General features: G+C 30.9%; 1 protein-coding gene across 1 annotated transcript; it reads right to left on the reverse strand.

Moving 5' to 3' along the window:
* On the reverse strand, positions 1-24,464 carry LOC113518116 (uncharacterized). The gene is made up of 6 exons (XM_026902885.3): positions 24,120-24,464; positions 10,889-10,954; positions 4,669-4,900; positions 1,595-4,525; positions 1,395-1,512; positions 1-1,311 (listed from the first exon to the last, which is right to left on the reverse strand). Exons 3-6 carry the CDS (start codon positions 4,850-4,852, stop codon positions 1,248-1,250), a joined length of 3,297 nt encoding a protein of 1,098 aa, XP_026758686.2. The 5' UTR covers positions 4,853-4,900; positions 10,889-10,954; positions 24,120-24,464; the 3' UTR covers positions 1-1,247.
* Between the last annotated feature and the right edge of the window lie 1,713 nt (positions 24,465-26,177).

Consider the following 26,177-nt stretch of genomic DNA (forward strand, 5'->3'; position numbering starts at 1 on the left):
TTTTAATTTTAAATATGTTTATTATTTGTGAAGACATACCAAAGCACTGAGAGGTATTCAGATGTATTTACGTATATTAATTTATTTACAAAGTTTTCGAATATAATGCTACATTTAAAATACTGCATTGGGTATGGATGGTTTCAATTCTTAAACAGCCATGTTTTCGATCACGATTTTTAACACTTGCTACGTTGCAAATAATCACAAAACAATCACTAATAAGAAAATTGACTGTAACAACTTCAATGGACGGAGCGCATTCGCTGATATTGTATTGTTCACAATCACATTGTATGGAAGCATTTATTAGGTATTTTATTTTAAATGATTACTGTATAAGAGTAATGTTAAGATTCGGATTTATTATTTAAAAGAAAGAGTCATAATAATACCAATCATGTCATAATAGAATATTGGTTTGTTTTAGATGGTATAAAGCGAATTGTAAGTACTGTATAGTTCATTTAAATAATATTAACTCCTACAACAACAAGATTTTATGTTTTCTGCATTATGTCTAAAACTTTGGCAGTGAATAGGTACTTGAACTAATTGAAGTAGAAATTATCAGTCTATTAATAGGTCTGTTATTGTCACGCGGATTTATCTGAAGTGGGTCGATGAAATAAAATATGTTGCACCTAAACAGACTTAGAATTTTAGATTAAGTATAGAGTACTTATTCTAAAATTGTATCTTTATGTAATTAATTGCAACAAATTGATTTCTTTGCGTTCCATTTAGTTGTAAATACAGACAAGTATAGCATATAACGAGATCTAGCTTTCCTAATGAAATATCGTAACAATAACATGGTGTAACAGATTATAACAATTAATAACTAAGTAATTATAATACATAATACAGTCTTAGTATAGTAATAATGTACAAAAATTATGATAACGTGATTGACAACACTAATTAGCACTTATAATGTATGATATAATATTTGCCGACTGACATACTTGACATTGGTTAACCTATTCATTATTATAAAAAGTTGTATCTATTTAATCTAATTCTAATACATAGGCATAATTAATAATATTTTAACAACGTATGCGTCAATATCTAATCGTTGTTCGTAAGTACAACGTTCGTCACAATTAATTTTATTGTAGGCCTAAACCTTAATAAGTGGCAAATTACCACTACAATGTTGCCTTTGGCTAAATGATTATAATTACAAAGAAGTTATTGCACTCAAATATACATAACATGTCTCTTTGGAGGTCAGGGTCAATTTATTCCCTTTTGCTGTCACCTCGGAAATTACCAAGAGGTTCCACAGATCTTGACCTAGGTGCTCTGAAAAAGAAATGTGTTCTTTATAATTTTGTATTAATTATTTATTTAAATATAAATTATATGGAAGTTATTTAATTACTAACCTTCTTCTTGAAAGCGTCAATTCTATTTTTCCTTCTTTAACTTGTTTGAAAAGCGATATGGCCCCCGCATGGCTCAGTCCACGTGTTGGCACATTGTTCACTGACAAGATTTCGTCACCTGAAATAACACAGTAATATTATTTACAAATTAATTTTGTAAGTATTTTTATTAAAAACATGTTAGTAAAATTATAATGTACCTTCAAAAATAGTACCCTTGTCTGCTGCTTGACCATTTGGAAAGACGGTCTTAACAAATATTCCCATTTTTCCTTTAGGTGAATCTGTTCCTCCGACAATACTGAACCCAAGACTTTTATGGCCAGGCCCTTTCCAAAATTCGGCTTTATTTAGTAAATTATGTGAATAGTGGCCTCCATGTTGGTTTTCATTGTTTTGTGCGTTGTATTCCTGTTGTCGAGATACATGCGAACTATGAATGGGGGAGCACCTTTGCGAACCAACACGGCTGAAAAATCTGCTTCGACTGCTGTTTCTTACTTGTTCTGGAATACTCTCAAATGATCGATTTTGATATAATCTTGGGACATGTTTAATATAATGAGGAGAATTTTCTTTGATTTCGTTAGTCGTATTATCGTTAGAAAATTGTTCAATCGGAAGAGGTCTGGAGTTATGAAGTGAGATAGGTCTGTAATTATTATTAGCGTGTAAATTTCTAGGTCCTGGTGAAGGACGCGTTGATATTTCGATATTTGTAATATTTTGCAAAGAAGCTGAAGCGGATGACTGAGTATATGAATGTCTCTCCAATAGCTTTTCGTCGTCGCTTTTCTGGTTCGACCGTAAGAGATCATTATTGACTTGAATTCCAAAATCATTCTTATTGAAAGACTCAGTTCTACTGAGATTTGTGTTATACGTTTCCTTTTCTTTTGGTAGACTACTTGTGTTATTTGTGCTATAGTTCTGATTGTCACTAGGAAAATGAGTTTCGATCGTAATTTGATTAGATGATGAAGGTTTATGAACAGTTTGTGATATAATATCAGGAGGAACACTAGTTGTTGAAGGTATAATGTGATTCTGTTCAAAAGTCTGATTAGTTATTATTCGACTCAAAGTGATAGGAGTGATCTCATCATGGGCCATTACTAAATCAACTTGATACCTTTGAAATAATTCTCCGTCTTCAACTGTAGCTTCAGTTGAACAAGAGTTAACAATATGTTGAACTTCTTTTAGAGAAGACAAACCCCTCAATACTCTTCCATTAACATTTACTATTTCATCGCCAATTCGTAATCTACCATCTCTATGAGCTATACCGTCAAAATCTAATTTTACCACAATATATCGAATTTCATAATTGGAACCTGTGTTGTCAAAATCAACTCTATGCTGTGCTAGATATACACCTAAACTTTCATCCAGATTTGATTTTAATAATCTTATTTTTCTAAATCGTTTTGTGCATGGACCACGGCCGAATATATCTATTTCCGTATTTGGTTGCATTTGAGATTTATTTTCTGTTAAAAATTCTTTATTAATATCTGGGTTTGATAAATGTTGTACATTAAGAATTTGTGAATGTAAAAGTTTTATTTTTCTTGTTTGCACACGTTCATCTAATGTAATAGTTTTATAAATGTAAGGACTTTTTTTATTAACTGTTTTCTTTGGAAGTGGCGGTGGTTTACTATCATTATGATCGAATACTTGTGAATTTATTGAAATGTTAGGATAATTGGTATCTCTATTTGTATTTTCATATTCATGCGCCGATCCTTTTTCTATGGGAAATAAGGCACATGGTGTCGAACTCCTTCGAGCAGGAATCTGAACTCGACTCACATTAATTTTATGGTTCAGACTTAGTTGCCTTGAAAAAGTACTGTGATTATTTTCACTGTGCGCATCAATAGCCTCCGTTTTAATAGAATTAGAAGATAGGTGACACGAATAACCCGGTGGAGAATGATTACTATGTTCATCTGTTGGACGGCCATCGCTATCATATCCTGATTCATTTGAACTAACATAGTTGCTCAAACGATGAGCTTGAAGAACTTCAGTAGTTTCAGGGATATGATGTATGCTCTGAGCAGAAGAGGTTAGTTCCGTTTTTAAATCTCTTACGGATCCAATGACTGAGCTATATTCATAAACGGGTAAACTGTTTCTATTTCTAGGTATTAACATAGGGTCGTAATCAAAAGGAGTTCGTTGAGAAATCATAGACGACCTTCGTGGTACATCATCGATTCGCCGCATAAGATACAAACTACTATCAATTTCGTTGATACTTCTAATAGAGCTTCTCGAAAAATCGTAGTCATTTCTTAAAGCAGAATTACGAAGGATATTATCTTCATGAATAGATATACTATCGTTGCTTTGGTACCGTTCTTCCGATCGAGAGTTACTGAGATATAATCGTTCTCTTCGTAACTTTGGTGATCTTCTATCAATTCTTTCAGAGAAACTTTGTCTCATACAACTAGTTCTTTGTTGTGATGACATACTGTTTTCTTCTGGTAATACTGATAACTTAGATCTTAAGAAGGCATAGGGAAAATTAGGTTTTTTACTTGCGCTATTGTTAACTTGCCCTTCCAAATTTGGAATATTGTCACAACTAACGGCCTTAGTTGATGACGATACTAACGATTCATCTGAAATTACATTAAGTTTTGTAGGCGATTTTTTGTTCTCATTCATAGCATTTTGCAAATCAATATCATCTGAGGGATCGTCAGCTTTTACATAAGTAGATAAATGGGACGTGGAACAGCTTCTATAAAGAGAGGGGCCATTTGCTACTGGATAATTTTCGTTAGTTTTTTGAGTATTTAGAGATTGAGACTTTGATGAATTTAACATTCCCGTTGAACCCATCCGATGGAAAAATGACTTAAAAGGACTCGGTGATCTATCTCTCGAATTGCTTTTAATAGAATCCGTGTCATTGTCTTTTTTTAATGACGTAGAATCAGAACTACTGCGTCCCATTTTCCAGTGCTGTTTTTTCTTATATTGTCCCATAACGACTACCGAAGAGCCTTCATTGATGTTTTCATTAGATGGTATTTCTTCTGGCATTTTTGTGTCTGGTTTTTTTAGCATATCTAATTTTTTCCCCATCCGACGACCCCACGTTGCAAACACTGAAATAATTGATATTTTAATATTATTATTTTAAATATAAGATAAATTACGTAAATTACTTTTTCAATATTATCATATATTTGTATAAAAAACCAAGTATAACAAATATTATAATAACTAAAAGATGCTGTAGTGTATGTACCTTTCTTCATCTCCCTAACGTCGTCTTCCATGACCATGGCTGGGAGAGCAGTGACTACCGTGAAGTCTTGTTGTGGAGCATGCGTTGCGCCGGCAGCGGCGGTGGCGTCTCTGCCTAGAGACGGCGTTGCTACGGCTCGCGGCGCGGTCACTTCCCTGCGCTTCGGCCCGCGGAAGAGGCGCATGATGACCGGTTACGCATCCATCGCACCACACCGCACGCGCCGTCTGCTCTAAAATACAGTAAAATAACGTTCAAATACAGGCACAGTTTTGTTACTATTATCCATCATTATTTATAATTATTAAAAATAATTTTTACTACATTAACGCATTTTTTAAATTTTACAAGATTTTACTATAAGAGATATATATAGTTCTCAATAACACTCTGATATGCATATTGTCATTTTTGAAGATTAAGGTGTAAAGTTTTATAAAAAAAAAACTTTATTAGATAAATAGATTGATGATATATTTTTTAAATTTATTTTAAACTTCAAATGTATAGTTTTTTTTTTTGTTTTGCAATACCTCGATTAAGTAGGACGTAACATAGTTTCTTAATGAATACTAAGTATTACTACTGGACTGGAACTCGTTGTGTTGCAGCAGTGTAATTATGAATGTGTCATTGCACGCCAATTTACAAGGGAATTTCTAACGTGTAAGTCCTTGTAAATTATGCACACATACAAACTCTAATGTTACCTATACTTGTTTGTTAAATACTGTACTACCTGTAGTGGATTACCATCAATTTAAGACCTTCAATATCATGAGGTCTTGAGTTTAATTTATTGTTCGCATATTATTTATTATATTTTATTGCTAATATAATATGAATTATAAAAAGAACTCCAAGAAATAGACAAAAAATTGACATAAGGGAAATACTATATCAAAGTTTATATTTTTTTATATGATGTAAGAATAATGATTTATATATTAGAGTAAAAATATAATATATAAAAAAAAATCGGCGCATCGAAAGAATAGGTCGACTCGAAATTAATAGACAATGAAGAAATTCGAGTCTTGTTCGTTCTTTCTGTATTTAATCTTTTATATAATACGAGTATTTGCTGTATAATATTAGAATTTTTTATTTGTTCTCTCATTAAAGGTATTCGTACGAAAAATGGATAGGTAGGGTTCTATATCCAGCCTTCATTGTTTATAATATTAAGTGATTAATTACGTATTCGTCTTCCATTCTTCCATCTTAGTTTATGTAGAATCGTCCAATAATATCCTGGTCTTAATACTATAACGATGAGGCTTAGATGTAGCATAATACTTAAGTTGTGCCTTCTCTTCACTAACGAAGCAATTTGAGTGACTCATCATTAATAGGTTTCAATAGCAGTGCCTGGACAGGATCGCCGGAAATCCATGTTGCTCGAGACTTCACTGCTATCTAATAACTGAACCTGACTTCAACCAGTTCTGGCTCATATTCTACATCCACAGGTTTATTTTTCACTTAAACGGAGACGACAGCACGTAATAGCTGTAAAGGTATCTTTAGAAGACGTTCAATCTAATTTTAATAACTGTCCGTTAAAGGAAATGTTAATGGATTAAACACGGCTTATCTCATTGCTAATAACAGGTAACAGAGTTTATTTAACTGCTGCTTATGAAAAGTTTCGAACATACAGGACTTATTATTGTCTTTAATACAAATTGTGTCAATGAATTTTGGTAATGAAACAACTTAATAAACTAGAAGTTTCTGAACCTTTATAAGGTGATGATATTTATCTGCACAGGACATTGTAAGAGATGACTAAGTAACCAAGATATATATTTCGGAAGGAAATCTCGAAATAAAACCCTATAACAAGCCAGCTGATCAACATCATCTTTTATATATTTTCACGCTTCCTTGCAATGTAATTATTATAGTTAGCTAAAATCCCCTTTTTATTGGAAGAAACGTATTCGGCTGTGGAAGTTTAATGGGTTGTAATTATAAGGTTCTATGGTTGTAATGTAATGGTTGGTAATCCATAAAGATACGAGTGTATGCTTCATTTAATAATATGCCTAAACTATGATCAAAAATGGTTTAGAAAGCAACAACATTTTATTTACACACGGAAAACTATGAAACCATAAAAAATCATTTCTTTAATGTTAAGAAATGGTGATTTACGAGTTTTTGTTAATTTGAATGAAAAATATTTATTATCAATTAGTTACTTGGTAAATTCATTACGAGTAAAGAATTCATAATTAATTTACCAAGTAAAAAAAAAAATTTAGTTTTTACATTATACATGTACAATAGAAGATTACAACAATATTTCTAAATTTCTAGTTGTGATAGAGTAGGTTTTAGTGTCCGGTATTGTTATTGTAATTTCTCTAATAAATCCGCGGATAACTGAAGTTATCACGTACGTTTTCCGCTCTGCTTCTTTAGTCGGATGAGGTATTGCAGTCATGTTTTCATTTTAGAAGTGCAAAAAAAAAAGACCGTGCTGACTATACTGGATATTCTAAGCACCTCTCATTACGAGTGTGTGAGGAAGTGGCACTTCCGGACCGGACGTGGGCCACACTTAACGATTATCGAACAGCGCAGTACGTAACATTTTGAATTGGACGCACCTGCTAGCTGCCAAATTGTGAATGGCCGTCATAATCTTAGTAAGTTTGGAGAACATGTTTAAAACTATTACTAACAGTCGAATTTATCGAGCCTATAAAAATTGCAATTGGAAATAATTACTGAAAGATATAGTACAATTGTGCTTAAACATCTTGTTATGAGTGAATAAACAAGAAAGATACGCGAATGAATCATATCCTTGATTAACAAATAAGATGCCTGTAGTAATCTATAGAATGAATATTTAAAGATAAAATTAAATACAGTTGCTATAAAACATCTTACCTTAACACGAAATGTAACGATCAAATATGGGTATTAAAACATACAACCACTTTTAATTATCACGATGGAAAAAAGTTTATTATGATAGCGCCGATAACACACTCGTAATACCGTTGCATTCATTAGGCACTAGACAATTTCGATTTCTAAGTTCTCGTAAAATGTATATATGTGAATGTAAAATATACTGTAATCGATAGCAACTACATCAAAGTGGTAATTTTATGCACTAATACCATTTGTGGTCAAGTTGCATTCTAAATCTATTGACACAAAAAGATATTGAAATAATTTTCTTTTTTACATAGTAAAGTATTCCGCGTAACTATAAAACTTGTTCAGTCAAATACTTTAATACGAATGAATATATTTGAATGAATTTGTTACATAGTGACATTGGTATATATATACATATGACCTATATACATACACGTAATTAATGAGGGTAAAAGTGCGAAATAAGCCTTTAAAAATTTTATTTAATTATATTTTAAATAGTTATTTATAGAGGTCAATTTCAATTTAAGTAATACTCTATTTCAGGCAATTGGTTTAAATAAGCAGAGTGGAAGGACTATAATTTTTATATTTTTAAAAATTGATTTTCATATTCGCTTCTACCTATACAAATCTTATCTGTACGTCTCAATCAAATATACTTATGTTTATATTCTTACATTCATGTCCTAAATCATTAACAGAGTCAATTAGTAAAATTAAAGGAGAATTATTAAGAATTATAAGCATTTATAGCCCGAGATACACGACAAATCTTCAGCAGTGTCGGGCTAATACCTGAGCTGTCTAGATTACCACCCATTTAAGATTCCTAAAGACATACAAATGTCATTCTCGTGCCTGATTTGTTTACGTACTTACTTTGTAATTACGTTTTTCTTAATAGCTCTAATCCTAAGACATGAAGGTATGTAGGCGCATTGTACGTACAGTATAGCCTACTTTGTAAATTCCTGCGGTATAAGTAACAATTTTAATACAGATGGAAAGATATAATCGATTATTTCTTTTTTTCTAATGATATTTAATATAATTCTATTATATGCATTGATTTTTTTTGTCATAATTTTCTTTATTCTCTCATTTTATACTTTGGATTTATATATATGAAAGTTTTGGTAGATGAAAACATACATATGTACATTCATATCTGTCACGCCTGTCTCCCATTAGAGTAGGCGATACGAAGATAGATATACTATAAAATTATATTATATTGTAGGTAATGGATAATTTTATATCCTATTTAGTAAACAAGAATTTTATTATAGGAGATAAAATTATTGATGATTTGACTTAACGATCAATCATTGATGCTGTCTCAAGCCATATTAAATGTAGAGACAAAAATGATTTATGGGACTCTACATGGTCTAATCGTAAGAGATCGATGTAGAATTGAGTTATTTGTATTTTTTTTTATCAGCGATTCAATAAATAAACTCAAATTATTTTATTATCAGAGCCTCAGATGGAGCGACGTATGGTTATCATACTTGACATACGATATATTTAATGTAGAACTTAAATAATATATATTATAGAAGCAAAAAAACATGAATATAGTTTTTATATTAAATTATTTTGTTAAGTAGCTTTTGTTGTTGTACAAATATTCGCTTATATTTGTATGTATGCAACGCTATGTTTGACGGGCAATGACATCGTACGCGATCAAGTGGCAGGTGCGTCGTTAATAGTAATACCCAGAACATTAAGAACACTAAATACGAGGTGAGGCGCGCACCAGAAGTCATGGCAATATAGCATGCTTGTCCGAACAGTGGGCAACCTCAGTCGTATTACACTTGCGCATTACTCTAACTTCATTAGTTCTTAGTATCCGTAAGATAGATGACGGCTATCTTTTTAAATGACTGCTCTCTTAGGACGATTTATAAGTTCTTGTTTATAAATATGAGCATTATTTATCATTAGGTATTACTTATAATGCTATTTCTAATGAAAATTGTATGGGAGGGTACTAAGAATATTTATAATAATATGTTAAAATTGTTGTGTTGTTTACTTGGTTTTCGAACTTACATCATACGTTCATCTAGCGTTTATTTGTCTATAACTTAAAAAAAAAAGAAATTAAAAAAATTGCGTATAGGCAGATGCTTAGGTAGGTATAGATACAGATAAAAGATAATGTACAGATTATATCGCTTGTGGTTTATAAGATTGTTATGAAAACATAGGAGAGAGAATCTTAATATATGTACGTATTTGCAGAAGTCAATTTAGATTACGAAGTTAAATTTATGGCAGGGATTTGGCCGTTAATCGATTTGCGAATTGGGTAAATATTCGCCTAAAGTATTGTTGGCACTGTGGGTGTGGTAATATTATCATTGTAGTACGTTGAACTGTGTAGGTGTCATGGTAATCGGAACTGTTAGCGAGCGTATCATTAAATTCTATTATATTGTATATTTTATTTATTTATTTATCAGCACACAAAAAAAAATTACAATCAATACGTTCGATTCCATCATTATTTTAGCCATTAACTGTTCACTACTGAATATGAGCCTTTTCCATAGTAAAGTTTTGACAGTAATTGCCGTGCTTGGCGGGCGGATTAGTAACCGCAGTTAGGCTTTCAGAGATGTTTTAAGAGCTGCTGCCCATCCCTCTACCCTTATGTTCCTTTACTTGCCTCTTATAATACCCACAGGAAAGAAGGGGGTAACCTATTCTATGCCAGGACCACATGGCCAGATTAGGCAGCAGGTACTATCCTTAATCTATGGCTCACAACCTGCTACATAGGATTATTATACTCGAATATTCGGTAAAATATGGGCATGTTGAATATTATGTTCTTCACAACGGTAATAGTCGACAGATGCCTGTAATTTTCTAATTTTTAGGGATTAAATTCGTAAGCATATTTATTTTTATTTACACTGTAACTCGTACATTTTAAATTTTAGTTTTTCTTAAATAATTCGTAACGGTTGTGGCTATTGTGTACTTTGACTTTATCGGATGTAGGTAGGAATATTTTTATTCTTGTTTATATAATAAAAAAGTATGTGTGAATGTTTATTATTTTAAATAAACAGTTTAATAAAGTGTCAAATAACAAGAAGTTATCCAAAACATCGCCTGTAAGCTGTGAGTTTTATTTTGGTCGGATTGAGTGACTAATCATAAGATTCTATGGGAATTTTAGCCAGGATGAAGAAGCTTACCTTCTAATCGAATAACTTCAATAACGATGAGCTCTAAATGTATCTTTGAATGCAATGCGGGTGTAAACAGAGTTAAATACAGCACGATGACTCACCTCATACCAGTGCACATGGAGTAGACGGTCCTGCAGCGGCGGAGGCGCTAGCGATGCGACGCTCGACTGAAATAACACATATTCATATAAATACAAGGTTTAATGTTACATTCAACGTGGTCATAAGTAAATATTTAAAAAATAAAACGTCAGTACCTCTCTCACTATAGTAATTACTTGAATAAGTAACAAGCACGAGAATTAAAAAATTATGTTATATACGTACTTTCTTGTCACTCTTAATTATTGTATAGGTAATTTATATCAATTTATATTATACACAAGTGCGATTTATTATTTATGTATCATATATTTATTACTGATTGTCAACGTGTAGGGTAGAGTATCTACAAAACAGATTAATATATATTTGAAAGGATATTGGCATATGACTTAATAGAGCTTTACATGGCAATGTGTCGATGACACAATAATATACCTGTATTAGCTGTTTCCCGCATTTTTACCCGCATGAATCAATATATGTGTATATGTTATGTATAAAGTATCGTATGTTAAGTTGGGATATACCCAACCCGTATATCAAATATAATTCAAATGTGTTTAGTCGTTTAAACGTGATAGTAATAAATATACAAACATATTTACAAATTTTCACATTTATAATATTAGTAGTATATTCATAATATGTGTATATTTATGTAAACCGCAGCTATGAGGACAATCAGATGTACTTGTTTTTTTGAGAACCTCATTAAACATTTATAGGGACTTACTTATAGTTCAATTATAAATATCCATGATTATCAGTAGAAAAACTTATAATATCATAATGCTAGTGGCGTCTATGGATCGGAAACATAAAAATTCCATCACGTAGAGAGAATGTTTTATCGTCATCTATAGCAGGACAATAGGGCGGCGTTGAAAGAGAGCCTAATGGAACCTATAGTGGTCGACTCTCCGCTTACCATGACATGCAAATAGGACATAATACTCAGTTGTAAAAAATGTTTTATTGTTGGCGGAATTCTGATGACTTTTACTATTGTAATTATTTACCTTGATACTATCATATCATAATGACAACGTTTTTGAATATAAATCAATATAATGTCACATATGTCCATATATCATCAGTTTTTCCATCTTTTTGTATTATTTTCAACAAAATAGTATTTTATTTTTTTATCTATTGTATTGTAAAAATTAATTAAATATCGATATTTTTACCGAAATTTTAGTAAGCAGTAACATTTTTTTTTCTTTACAATTTTTTTTTTCTTTCTTTTTTTCTTTCTACTTTAGATTGTTACTTATTCAAAATATTAGTTTTTGTGTTTTTTGTTTATATATGAATTTTTTTTGCATTAGGCAACCGAGTACTGGTGCGGTAAATGATTTTCAGCTTAAATGAACACAAGCTTGAGCTCAGTAATTTCCTATCTCCCCCTAAATTGTTGATAACTCTATATTACCCCGCTCGATGAAATTTATCGCTTGACTTTGCTTTTTTATAAGTTTCTGCCTCGTGTTCTAATAGCGACTAATCTTGAGAGGGGCGTTTGTTAGCCTGCACACGACAGGTACTTCACGGTGTCTACTCGATCGTAACTAACAGCCATTTGAGTCAAAAACGCGAGCCATTTAGGAAGAGTGTGCCGAACATTGCCATAATTTCATGAAATGTAATCATAGAGAAACATTAAAACTATTTTATTTTTGAAATACATATTTGATTTTTTTTTATATTTTTAATATAATTTGCATATTTTTTTATTAATAACAGGCATGTGTTACAACCAGCAAAATTAATTGTTTTACACATTTTTATAATCATAATTAACAACCATCGTAATGTAAATAATGGGAAAAAAATAATTACTTTTTATACAAAACATTAAACGTACCATTGTTACAAGTAGGTACTATTTGAATTTAAGTGCCTCTTAATTATATTTTTTGCGTAATACTATTATTATATTTGTATGTATATTTTTAAAAAGGATACTAATTATAAATGTTCTATATAGGACCTATACTTGGAAGACATTCTCGTTCTTTTGCGTGCCCTGTCTTTTTTATAAAAGACTGTTTTAACGTATCTATTGTATACCTAACATAACATAACATAGTAGCTGGGGATTCTCGTTCAAAAATGGTAATTACACAAAACTATCAACAAAAGTAAGAAGAATTAATACCTGGAAATAGTTTCAATCCGTGTCATAAAATGTTAGATAGATTTGTTATATTAGTTACCAGCGGCCCGCCCCAGCTTCGAGCGGGTGGACATTTTTACAACATTGTATACTTTTTAACACAATATCTATAACGATAATAGTTGGACATATAGTATCACGAAGTTTTTATGTAGTTATTGATATTTTCTTCAATATTGTAGAACGTACTTTTTTTCTATCACCAATACTTTCCGCTGCGCACGCGACGAAAGATATTTTATAGCATTTTTTTACACTTTGAGTTACGTTACTAAAGTTTTAGTAAGGATCCTTAATCTTTTCTAGCAATGAATATAGCCTGTGTTACTCAGGGTGAATGTAGCTTTCTAATGGTAAAATAATTTTTGAAATCGGCAAAGTAGTTTTTGAGTTTATTTATTACAAACATACATACACACAAAAATACAAATCTTTTCTCTTTATAACATTAGTGTAGATAATGAGTACATAAGTTTCCAAACAGTAATTTATTACGTTTTTATAAGAAATGCTTTACTCAACATTATAGACGCATTATTTTGTACAATAGACTTTTCAAAATTATAACTAGACAATAAAAGGTTAAACAGTTTTGCAATAAACTTAGTTTACCTACCTATAAGAAATAAGCAACAGATTACTTAGCATTTGGATGTGTTCCAATAAAATATTACGTAAACTATGCAGTGATTAATGATATTATTCATTTTGTTTATAGAAATACTTATATAACATATTTATTATACTAGAATCCTTAATTTTTTTATATAAGACATATATATATATATATATATATATATATATATATATATATATATATATATATATATATATATATATATACCATATTTTGAGAGTTGTTTTTCTATTGTATTTCTATTTTTAAATACTTTTTGTTTCCATTTGAAGTTTAGAAAATACAGTTTGACTGCCATATTCTCGTTCGTGCGTTATATCTCAATAACCTGTAGGTTATTAAGATGTAACGCCTTGGTTCTTAGGGATGGTAAGTAAGTTTGTATTCTTTGATTTTTATGTCTATTAGACATAGAATTTATTGTTTTCGTTAACATTTAATTCGATATCACTTAGCAAAATTATTATTTTTATTCACAGTATAATCACCATTCACAAATCACAAATGTGATTTTCGCTCGCAATGATTTATGATTAATTATAATTATATGATAAGAGCGAGTAAATTGTTACTTTAACACCATGTGATAATGTTTGTATTCACTCAGTCGGCAATCTGATGCGATTTTACTTCACAGCTAACCGACTACAAACGATGGGTCACGAATAAATCTGAACGCAGCGATTACCTGCGATTTTTATTAAGAATGATTTGTAGCACTCTTTGTAAAGCGACACAGCTGGAGTAACGTAAGATTTAGCGTAATATATGAATTTTTACATCTAACTTGTGAAATATTCCAAGCTATAATTAACGATCAAGTAACGGTTATTATTTATAATCAGATAGGCTGTAGTTTTGTAAATAATAAAATGTTAGTTATATTAAAAATCATATTAAATTGTTGTTTGAGTAATGTAGCAGCTTTAACTATTATTGAAATTTAATGTATATTTATATTCATTATCATCTCAGTATTTCACAATAATCAAAGAAACGTCGGAAGACGTCGGAGTAACGAGGCGTTCAATAAACTGCGAACTGGACAGGACCGCTCTAACATTGTAAACTAACCAAAGTTTCTGGATAATATTATTTTAGTAATACTCATCGAGTTGTGTACCATTCAATATTTGCATATCATTAACGCGGCACTGTTAATTACAGGAGCCAGTGTATGCGCATGTTTTAGAATTTCGCGTTTGGTATGTTTGAGAATACAAAGTACCTAAGTTTTGTTATTAAAAATTCAATTATATATTTCTTATGCATATTATATTCCTAGCTATTAATAAAAATTAAGATTATATAAAAAAGTAACAATGACCTTATTTATAGATATGTACATATTAATAACATCTCAATTTGAATGATAGAACTTTTGTTCTTTTAATTAAATATTTGAATTTGGCGTAAAGTTCCACTTTTATATAAAAAATTATATAATTTGAAGCAATAAATTACAAATATTATATTAATAATTCAGTATCACTAAAGATGGACTACATTAAATTATCTAATGCATATTTCGTATTCTATTTTCATATACAGTATAGGGGATTGTTATGAGAATCATCAGAATAATTATTTACGTCTGGCCACATTGATGTCAACTTCTAATTAGCGGACCGCAAATTAGTTGTTATCTTGTTGTCTTCAAATTGATCTCGTAGTTACAGCTGCATATGGAATATCGTCATTCATATTTTAGTACGATAATTACAATACTTTTTTAATTTTATTTTTATACCACAAGAAAGGTGGCAAACAAGGCCGTTTGATGGTAAACGGTCACTGTAGTTCATGCCTGCAACACTAGGGGTGTCATGTGTGTTGTCCCTGAAGAAATCTAAATATCTTTTTTGAAGAACCCGAATTTTGATGGTATTTAAAAACTTTAAAAGTATTTACATTGTAATATATTATATGTTCAGCTAGTTTTATGAATATCACTGTAACGTTATTGAAAGTCAGATTGCACGTTTGTTTAGTATAATTTAATATCATAATCATTTAGTAATATTCATTTCTTAAAAATTGGCAGATAATGTAGATGATGTTAGATATTGCTTAGAATGCTCACAGTAGCATTTAATTATTTGGCAGACAAATATTATATAGTGAGGGGATCTATGACCAATGCGTGGATAGCCACTACTTATTACTAGGTCATGCAACCAGATTATCCATAATTAATTCAGTTATCGTTATTATATTTATAATTAAGTGAGCGTAGTGACCTACTTGTTTACTGACTGAGATAACAAGGGCAATAGTATTTGATACAAGAAACTTTTTTTTTTTTTTTTTATACAACTTAGAATGGCAAACAAGCTGACGGCCCACCTGATGGAAAGTGGTCATCGTCGCCTATAGACATGAGCAGTACCATGGACATAACAGAGTATACTGTTTCGCCCATAATGTTTGTACCCCCCATGCGTTGCCATTCCTGAGGACTCAGATGTTATTCCTCTGTACCCTGTAAATTCACGCCATATCCCACCCTTCAAACCAAAACACAGCCATTCTTTAATCCTCAAGATTGGCAGCATAGGAAGGGCGTACTAGATGCCAGAGTCCCTTCTGTAGTGTCCATAATCCTACATATATAGGCAATTTTTACTATGTATATTTACATGATATGGTCTCAGTTTATTTGCCATCACAAATAACTATATTATAGGATTATGTTTTGTGATTGTTGGCGAAGGTTCATAATCTTGAAATTTCTCGAGTCACTTGACCAGGCTACCTAATGTTCTCCTTTTATGAGAAGTAATCTATGCTATTATTATGATAAAAAGTCTATGTATGAATAATATTCATTTAATCATTTTTAGACATATTTATGTTAAACTCTGTCCAGATCTTAGGGTGGGTACGGCCTATCCGGCCTCTTTCTAAATACGTCAATGATTAAACTTGCAGATGATGAAAAAAAGTTGAAATAAAAGGATTGAGAAATGTGTAACATGGTAATTTGTCGCTGGTACAGTTAGGAGGACAATTTACAACCATGTAGGCGGTCGGGCGCTGCGCGTGCGCACCATACACGTGGGCGGACGTCGTCATTCACAGGAGATGTCCCAAACCACTTACATTCATGTGGTCTTTACGATCAACAACAAAACGCATGTTAAACCTTAATAAAACGTTAACACCTTCACAATCACATTATTTCGTAAGCAAACAAAGAGAACAATAGTGTAACTATTTGTAAACTCTTTTGTTGAGAAGGGATCTTTTTTTCTTGTTACAAAATTGTTTCCGCCGTTACCGGAATTCGGTAATGATGCTTAGCATTAATTTTTTTTAACAGTTTTATGTAATAGATAAGAGATGGCCATCGCCCCATCAGTTCATTAGATAATGTCCATGTAGCAACGGTATCGGAAGCGAGACTTCACGGTTACGCTGCACGGACAAGCGGCCAGCGTAGGTAAATCAAACGCGTCAAGCTAAGCGACATTAATAGCCAGCAATAAAACAAACTCGACTGTTTCCTGTCTCAAAATTGTATCTCAGCCATTTCATAGTCTAAGATATTTACGATTACTACTTAGTATAATATTTTGTGTGGATCTTTACTTCATTTCAGTCTGTGATATCATGTGTATCTCTGCATGTAAGTGTACAATGAAACACGAATGGCAGCGTATTTTGATCAAACATTTTAATTCATACGTTGAAAAAAATTGCTTGTTAATAAAACATTATTCTTTATTTTTGCTATTTTCATTGACGATAATAATATTAATAATTATAAATTAACACATTCTTTCTATTCGCTTATAGCACAGTCGGTTGAATGTTGAACAGTGGACTGTGTTCCAAGACCAAAAGGCAGCCCATATTTAAATAAAAAAAATCAAATTAATATGTAGTTTTATTTTAAATTATTGTTACTTGGTGATTATAAGTGCTGATAAAGTTATCGTCCGGTTAAGTACGTCATACAGGTTATTATTTATAATGAAGGTGACCTAAAAATTGTAGACATTACAGAATGCCATCCATATACAATCAACAGTAGTAAGACTCCTTAGCAGATTAATCGTGGAGTATTTAATATTATATATGTACAAAGTATGGAATAGACCACGATATCTAGCATTATTAGCTGGAACTTGCGCTTCAGATTTGATTCACGTGTGATGCGGTGAATTCAGCAATTAAAGCAATTTTACCTGTTCTATGCGATGCGTTATGCTTCGTGATCATGATAGGGATTTCTTAAAAGTTATAAAAATCTCGTGATGTATTCCATAAAATGTTTTTATACGACTAGGTGAAAAAATAATCGTGACTCATCTTAAATTCTATTATATTCAGATTTTGTTGATTTCTGAATAATTTTAAATTGTCTACGGTAGATCAATAACCTATTCATAAGGTTAATGTGTAAGCCGGTTTTTAAATTTGGACGCATTTGGCGCCACGATACTATTAACAGACGATTTAAGTAGTAACTTACTTAATCAGTGTGCCATTGGTTTCTTAAGAAATGTCGAAGTAAAGTCAATAAGAAAAGTTAGCTTAGGTGTTGTCACAGTATAAGCAGCAGCACTACTTTAATTTAGTACTATATTAAATAGAACTAAATTAAAGTAGTATTATATTAAGTATAAAAAAGTTATTTGATTACGAAGTTATTCACACATTTGATTATTCACAATTAATAAGGCGTAATGTAGAGTGAATCGTTTGCAATGTTACAATTTCTACATATGATTAAAGAGAGTATCTCCTATGTATTTAAAAATTACAGAATTTTATCGTGCTTCCGATCAAATTGCTTATAATTATTCCTCTTCATCCAAATGTTGCCCTGGAAGAGATCGCTTTTAACGATAAGGCCGCCCATTGTTTTCTTAGTGTGATCATTTCTTGTATTTTTTTTTAAATCTGTAATAAGTTTATTACTGTAATCTTTTTGAGCAAATTTGAGTATCTATCTATATATGGAGTAGTGAGTTAGTTATAATCTTTATATGTTATTAAAGAGAGTTAAGAAGCTCGGTCGTTCAATGTTACTTATAGAAGTAGTAATTGAGTGATACATTGTAATATGTCGGACAAATTGCTTGTAGTTACCTAAAACACGTTGCGTGTTGCTTCGATTGTAATAACCACCTTGTATTGAGTGAAAGCTGTTAGTGTTATTTAATCTACGTAACAGGTACAGAAAAAGCATCCCCGGCGACAGACCATTCACGAACATCTTTCATTAGTAAAAATTAAAATTCCAATTAATATTTATCTCGGTGTCTGTGGAACCTGTTCGCTTCCGGAGTTACGCCAAACCAGTCCGGCGCCCAATTTGTGCTGGAAACATTTTTTAAGATGCTCAGCGGCTCCTTCATGGTGTATCATTATGTAATTGCTATACAGAAACAGCCAATTTAGAGAGTGATACATAATAAATTTGTATTAGAATGCTAATTTTTATTGGATAAAAAATATTTAGAAGAGTTCATATTATACAAAGAATATAGAAGATCTGATTTTGTTGACTATGATCTGTTATGTAAATTAAGATTTAACCATTGGTTCTTAGGCACCTCTACTTATTTCCTAATTTTATTTTGTATATTATGTATATTTGACAAATTGATGTGGTTAAGTGTTCACATAAAAATATTATTTAGCAAGATGGTAACATTGATAATAGAAATGTAAAAGATTTTTTTATTATATTTTAGGAGTGAATGAAAAATAAGAATCTTCAGATTCATTCCCTCAATTTTTTTGAGCAATTGTTAATCACCAGAATAAATACTGTGTATTTCAGCTTTCGATAATAATAATTTTATTTTGTTACCAATGAATGGTTCTAGTAAATGATAAATATTAAAAATTTTATTTTTTACATTTGAAGCAAGACATACAAAAACAAAAGACAGTTATCATAATATTATTAAATTTCGCGTTATTACGCGTTGAGTTTATTACTTCGGGATTAAGAATGATTGTGAGTATAAACAATTGTTATTACACTATTAGAAATTCTTGTTAGAAGTCTTGAATCATGGGATGGATAGAATCAAGACGTCTAAAAACCTTACCTTCTGTAATTATCATTAGTGACAAAGAGTATTGAACTAGTGTTAATAAAGTTATTGTTTGAACTATTTTCTACAATGTTTATTTGTGTAAACTGGTATATACTTTTATCTAAATATTTATTAGATATCATTTGATAAAGTAGGTAGAATAGGTTAACTGAAAGTTTGGAATAACAGAGAGATGTTGGTTGATAATATTAAAACTGAATAAGATTAAACCAAAGTAATTAAGTGGCAACCACAATCCGACTTAACTTTCATGTTAGTAATCTGAATGCGAGTTTGTGTTAGTTACCTCTTAACGGCTTTATGTCATTTTGCATAAATATAGTATGAAACATTGAGAAAGATATAGGTTGGATAGGACATTTTTATTTCAGTTAATTAATATGTTACGGTCACGAGGACGAAGTCAAGGGCACGACTAATTTGTAATTTGCTGTTCCAGATATTAGCATTCAAATTGACTAGTTTAAAATTAATAACTTTATGGGTAAAGACATAATATTACAGTAATGATTATTTCATAAATGCTTAAAATTGACCTTAAATTAAATATAACTATAGTTTAAAAGTATATTTCATGAATAATTAGAAGTTATAACATATATCGTTGAATTGATTGAATTGTGTAAGCAAATATTGCAATTTTGAGAGATTTATTCAAAGAAATGTTAATATAACCTAAATTATATTTTGCAAGATAACATTTCTATGCATATTAAAAATGATGATAATTTAACGCTCGTTGGTTCAAGAATATCAAATTAGAAAGCCAACCCGTATCTCTGATTTTTTAAATTTTACTTTGGATTATTTAAAAATTATTGTCATTTACTTTGCAGAAGGCTAGAAAGTCCCTAGGGCCATTAGTAATTCAAAATTCTTCTGCATCTTGATATATCTTAGAGTATTAATGACTTTCTTGATTTACGGGAAAAATCTATATATTCATTGACATTAAGTAGCGTCACAACATGTTCAATAGTAATATAGGGAGCATGATACTACGTGTATTATGATGAATGTATTGTTTACTAGTAGAATTACTAAGACATGACGAAACCATTGGTGAATCCTAGATTGAATAATTGGTTTCTATGAAATTTGAAATATAGCCAAATAAAAATTATTATTATTTGCATGCTATTAAATATAGCGAAACATATTGAATATAAAAAAAAAAAAAAACTGTAACATCATATTATGTAACTATGTTTCCGGCAAATAAATTATTATTATTATTAGGATTTTTATTCTCAGTAATATATCCTTTTAGTGAACATTACAATTTCGCAAAGCTTTTTTGTTTTAACTACATGATATAATAAGTATAACTTATATAATAAATTTATTTCACAAAAAATCATGTTAGGTACGGACGGAATAACGGATTTTCAAGTGCTCCGTTTGAAGTTATCGCGCGCAGTTTTCTTTGAGTAAGATTAAATTTTGAAAGATATGCGTGTGGTTTATGTCGAGATGTTAATTACAGAGGCGTCGTTGATGAATTATCCAGATTAATACATGAGACGGTCTGGCGGCATCCAGGTCGCATGTGCGTGCCCACTACGGACCATTGCGGACGCTCTCAATGAGTTCTGTTCTGTATCATCTGACCAACATCTATGCCTGAAGATATACATTAAAGTTAAATGTGTTTAGATAAATAGCAAAACGTCCAAATAGGTTATTGAAATATACTGGGTATGGTTTTTGTATTTCTTCTCATAGATATTAAAACCAGATGTATTATCAATAGATATACCTGTCTGAAAAATATGCGATAAAAGAGGAGATAAGATAATATGAAAGTTAATAAATGATTTCACAGAAATTTTTAAGCGATGTCGAAATTCTATCTCGAATTTAAGTGCTGGTGCTCAATTAAAGCAAATATTGCAACACTATTTGGCAGTTTAATACAAGATTTTGTTACTTTATATGTGTACATGTCCATAATAATACAGTAGGTACATAATACTTAGTAGCTCATTTGATTCTATATAATTGTCATGCCAGATGTTTAACCTTGGAGCACACAATCATGTTTATAGAGAAACTAAGAAATGTGTTATTCTGAGGCTCCGACGAATAATAATCTGAAGATATAACCATAAAAAGTATCTAATGCGATAATTTTCAAAAAATGCCTTTTTTAGTAAACTCTGCATGCATCTGTAAGTAGCAAAAAGGTTTTCATCTGAATACAGCATTAAGCTCTCAGCGCAGTAATAATTGTGGCCATTCTGCATGTATATTATTACTCTAACAGTATACTTGTTAAGGTTTTAAAGTACTAGTCACGAATGACCGTAATGAATAAGAAGAGCAGGTAATATTTTAAAACAACTATTTTATTTCGGCGGCACCTTAAACTTTATTACAGGTGGACAACTTATTGTGTTTTCTGTCCCTCTTCATTGTTATCTATACATATAATAAAATTGTAGAGGTCGAATGTCTGTACAAAGCAACAAACCACTAAAACCGAGTCAAGGGGATGTTAGAAGTGCAATAGAATAAATACATCGAGATTTCATTTTTTTTTTGTTTCTTTGTCTGTCTATTTGTACGGGCTAAGCTCCAAAACTGTTGGATCGATTTAAATGAAATTTTGCAAGGTATCACCTTACATTCCCAGTCAACATTTTAGATACTTTTAACTTATTAATCACGGAAAATGAAGGAGTTCCCGTGAGATACATAAAAAAATTATACTAACTTATACAGCTTAATACACAACCTACTTAAGTAAACTAATTTTGACCTAAGTCAGAGTGAGAACGACATGTTATTTGTTAATTTTGTTTCAGTATTCCCAGACATAGTTAACTACAATAAGGAGGTTAAAAATGTTAATCGAAGGAATAACAAATACCACGTGGACAAAGTCGCAGGCATTAGCCAGTCTTAAATAAAGAAATAATTAACACAAGGAAGTTACACTGCTTTGTAAAAAGCTATAGTAATAAAACTGTTTGTTTTATTAAGAACAGCTGCTCATAACATTTCTTACGGTAACACTTTTGAGTTTGAGTATAAAAATACACCCCTCTCGCCTATAGATATCTACCTATCCACTTTTGCGCCGCATTAAAGCTCAAGTGAGATTTATTTTGAATTTATAAAATTATTTATAATATTGCCTACTTCATTATTTTGTACAATCTTTGCAGAAGCTGTCACCAAGATTTACTCTCTGATTTTGACATGTCATAGCCGAGCGTTTGTTGGTTTAAATAAACTGGGGATTTTTTATTTATTTAATCTCAACTCTCTTTATTGGTATTTTGGTCTTATTTACGATATGATTGTAAATTTGTATTACGGTAAACGGTAATATTATTTACTTGATTTTCATGAATATTTGATGAATAATCGATATTGATTCTCTGATAATGACTGAGCAAAAATTTTGTTTATAACTGTAAGAAAATAACTTATTTATCCAGCAAGCAGCAGCTTTAGTTTTGATTTTTTTTAATCCTTACTAACATCTATTATTAATGTCATAATTAAATTATTTTACAAAAAGAAACGATTTTAATTATGGCAAAATCAGTTATTTTGATTAAAAACTAAAGTACTAAACCAATTTTGATAAAAAAATTAAGGGATTCAGTATCTGTAAGTATATCCTTTTAAATAAAAGATAATTTTTGAATCGGTTTACAACTGACGGAGTTATAAGATAACAAGCATTTAAAAACATTTAACCGAACTGAGAACTTTTTTCTTTTTAAATGCTAAATCAATTATTATGAAATTTGGTATACACGTACTATATGGGATAGAGAGGAATAGTAATAATAATGGTGAGGAAAGTCTACGACTAGTCTTTACTATTATTAGTCTTTAAAAAAATTCAAATTATGTAGGTAAGTCAAAGGTTTTATTCAAATGCACACCACATCGAAAATTAAATTCATTTAATATGTATGCGATATTATTGCAAGTTGTAAATTGTAAATCTATTATGATAAATTTCTTTATAATCGAAAGGGTAGAACTAGAAATGTATTTTGTATAAAATATATTTCCTATATATATATGGTTTACGAAATTATTAGGATCATACAAAAAGGTATTACCTGATTTTCTTAATCTACTTAATATTTTTAGCTATACTATATACATACCTAGAGTCTACAGATCTAGAATTTACACATGTGCCCATTTCGTAGTTTTAAATTCTGCTTTAATATTATCATTATTAAATATGATAAAAAAAAAATCCAATTTTCAAACTTAAATTGTATGTAAATAATTTAACATAATATTTTTAAAAGGTCTTAGATATATAATAAGAGTTTAATAGAAACAAATTACATATTACTTACTTGAAGATGATGTTTAACTACTTCGATGGGATAAAATTGCTCCAACAAAAAGTGACCAGGTGAACGTAAATCACATGTCATTCACTGCACTGAACCAGACACTGGAGTCACAAAGTTACGATAGACCTAAGTTCGTTATCAGAGCGCGAGAAGACGTGCGATCGATCCCACTGCAGGAATGTTTTGATAAGGGCGGGTGTTCGTGTGTTGGAAGCTGAAAAGACGTCGGGCACGGCGCCGCGGTGGCAATACGAGGAGCGAAGGCTACGGTGCGCGCAGCGCGACTGACGCACTCGCCTGAGCAGATTCTGTTCACGATCGCCGCACCACTGTCGGTCGGGTTGCCCATTCTCTACTACAAATACAATACCCGAGTATGATAACCCAAACTGCATGCATACGACAAGTGCATCCATTCATTCCATCTGTTTCGCTCCCCCGAAATAACGATTCGTGTTGTGGTTTGCAATTGTCTAGAGCAGCGATGCTTAAAATTTTGAGGAGGTAATTTGTAAAGCCCTTCTTTTAGTATTTATTTTCCATTCAATGTTAATTATAAAGAAATTATAATTAAACGCATTTACTTTGGACTGTGTAAAAGATATATAGCTTGAGGGGGAGTGAATACTAAAATGACTGCAAATAGAGTGGAAAACACATTATGTCGACCCCAAATGGTTGAGATAAGGGCAGGAAGATGATGACGAACTTGTTCATGAGTATGATCGGTAATATCTTTTTTCTTTACACAAATTGCATTGATTATAAATGCGTAGGTACCTACTAAGTTTTTGGGTGTTCATAAGCATGTTTATGAAATTTATTTGTATTAAATATAGGAAAATGTATGAAATCTTGCTTGATTATTTTTATTGCAGTCGACAGGATACGACAGTGCAATTGCTGGGTATGAATGTATCACATCATAGTCCTCAGGAATGGCAACACAGTAGGTATACTCAATTGTATCCAAAATCTAGGGAACTTAGATTATATTAATGTTATAAAAATTAATACAAATGATATGGACAGAGTTTGGAGTACACAGTTCGTTTTACTTTTGGTTAAGCTAAAAAAATTCTATAATTGTTATTAATATTGATAGACTGGCGATAAATAAAATAAAGTACATACGAGTATTTTTTTCTATTACTACTATATATACTACGTGGTATGTACAATACAAAACTTTATACAACGTGACTACGTACAGCAATTTATTGTTGTATTTCTATATAATCCAGCATGACTGTACTTTATGAAGAGCTAGATATTGTAAGTCTGATGTTATAGATATTGTAAGACCTACAACAAAACCTAGTTAAGTATGTATTTAGAGTGCTTCACGGAAAACTGATTACCTATTCAATAATCTAATAGACTTGTTGTCGTAAACAACAAACTGAAACGTAAACCAAGTTCGAGACTGCGCAGACTCTAGTTTTTAGTACTTACAAGTACTGTATGCGTCTATTTTACGGACAAAGTTAGTAGGAAAAATAATTATTAAAACATTAATAGCGGTGATTTTATAGAAAATTGATAAAATGAAATATATATGTATATAATAAACATTTTTTCATTCATGAAATATATTATTTCATTAATTGTGTTATTTAAAAACTTTTCGTAATATTGTTTGATTAAATCATAATGGACAAAATTCAATGATTTCCTGTAATATTGTTTATTATAAATCAGTTATTTAAAATATACTTTTTACAAGAGAATACAGAGTTAAGAGACGAGAGTAGGCACTGTTTTTGTTTTGGTACTGTGTTTTAGACTTAGTTGTTAAAATAAAATGTTGTTGGAGATGATCTCTAAATTCTGCAGGTTATTTTTTACTGCAATTAAATCTCGAATATATAGAGTCATGTTAATAATAGATGTTTATGTTTAGGACTCCTTTATTTCGTACGTTCATGTTTATTGCCTGGAATGAGCAATTCTAACCACAATTTGCGCCATTCCTGAAATTTTATAAATATCCATCCATCTGCTATAGTCATTCAAAAACAAGTTGTAACTCATTAATTTAATTCAATAATCCTTTAT

The sequence above is a fragment of the Galleria mellonella genome, unplaced genomic scaffold (genome assembly GCF_026898425.1).
Source record: "Galleria mellonella isolate WM207_F2 unplaced genomic scaffold, CSIRO_AGI_GalMel_v1 utg132, whole genome shotgun sequence".
NCBI lineage: Eukaryota > Metazoa > Arthropoda > Insecta > Lepidoptera > Pyralidae > Galleria > Galleria mellonella.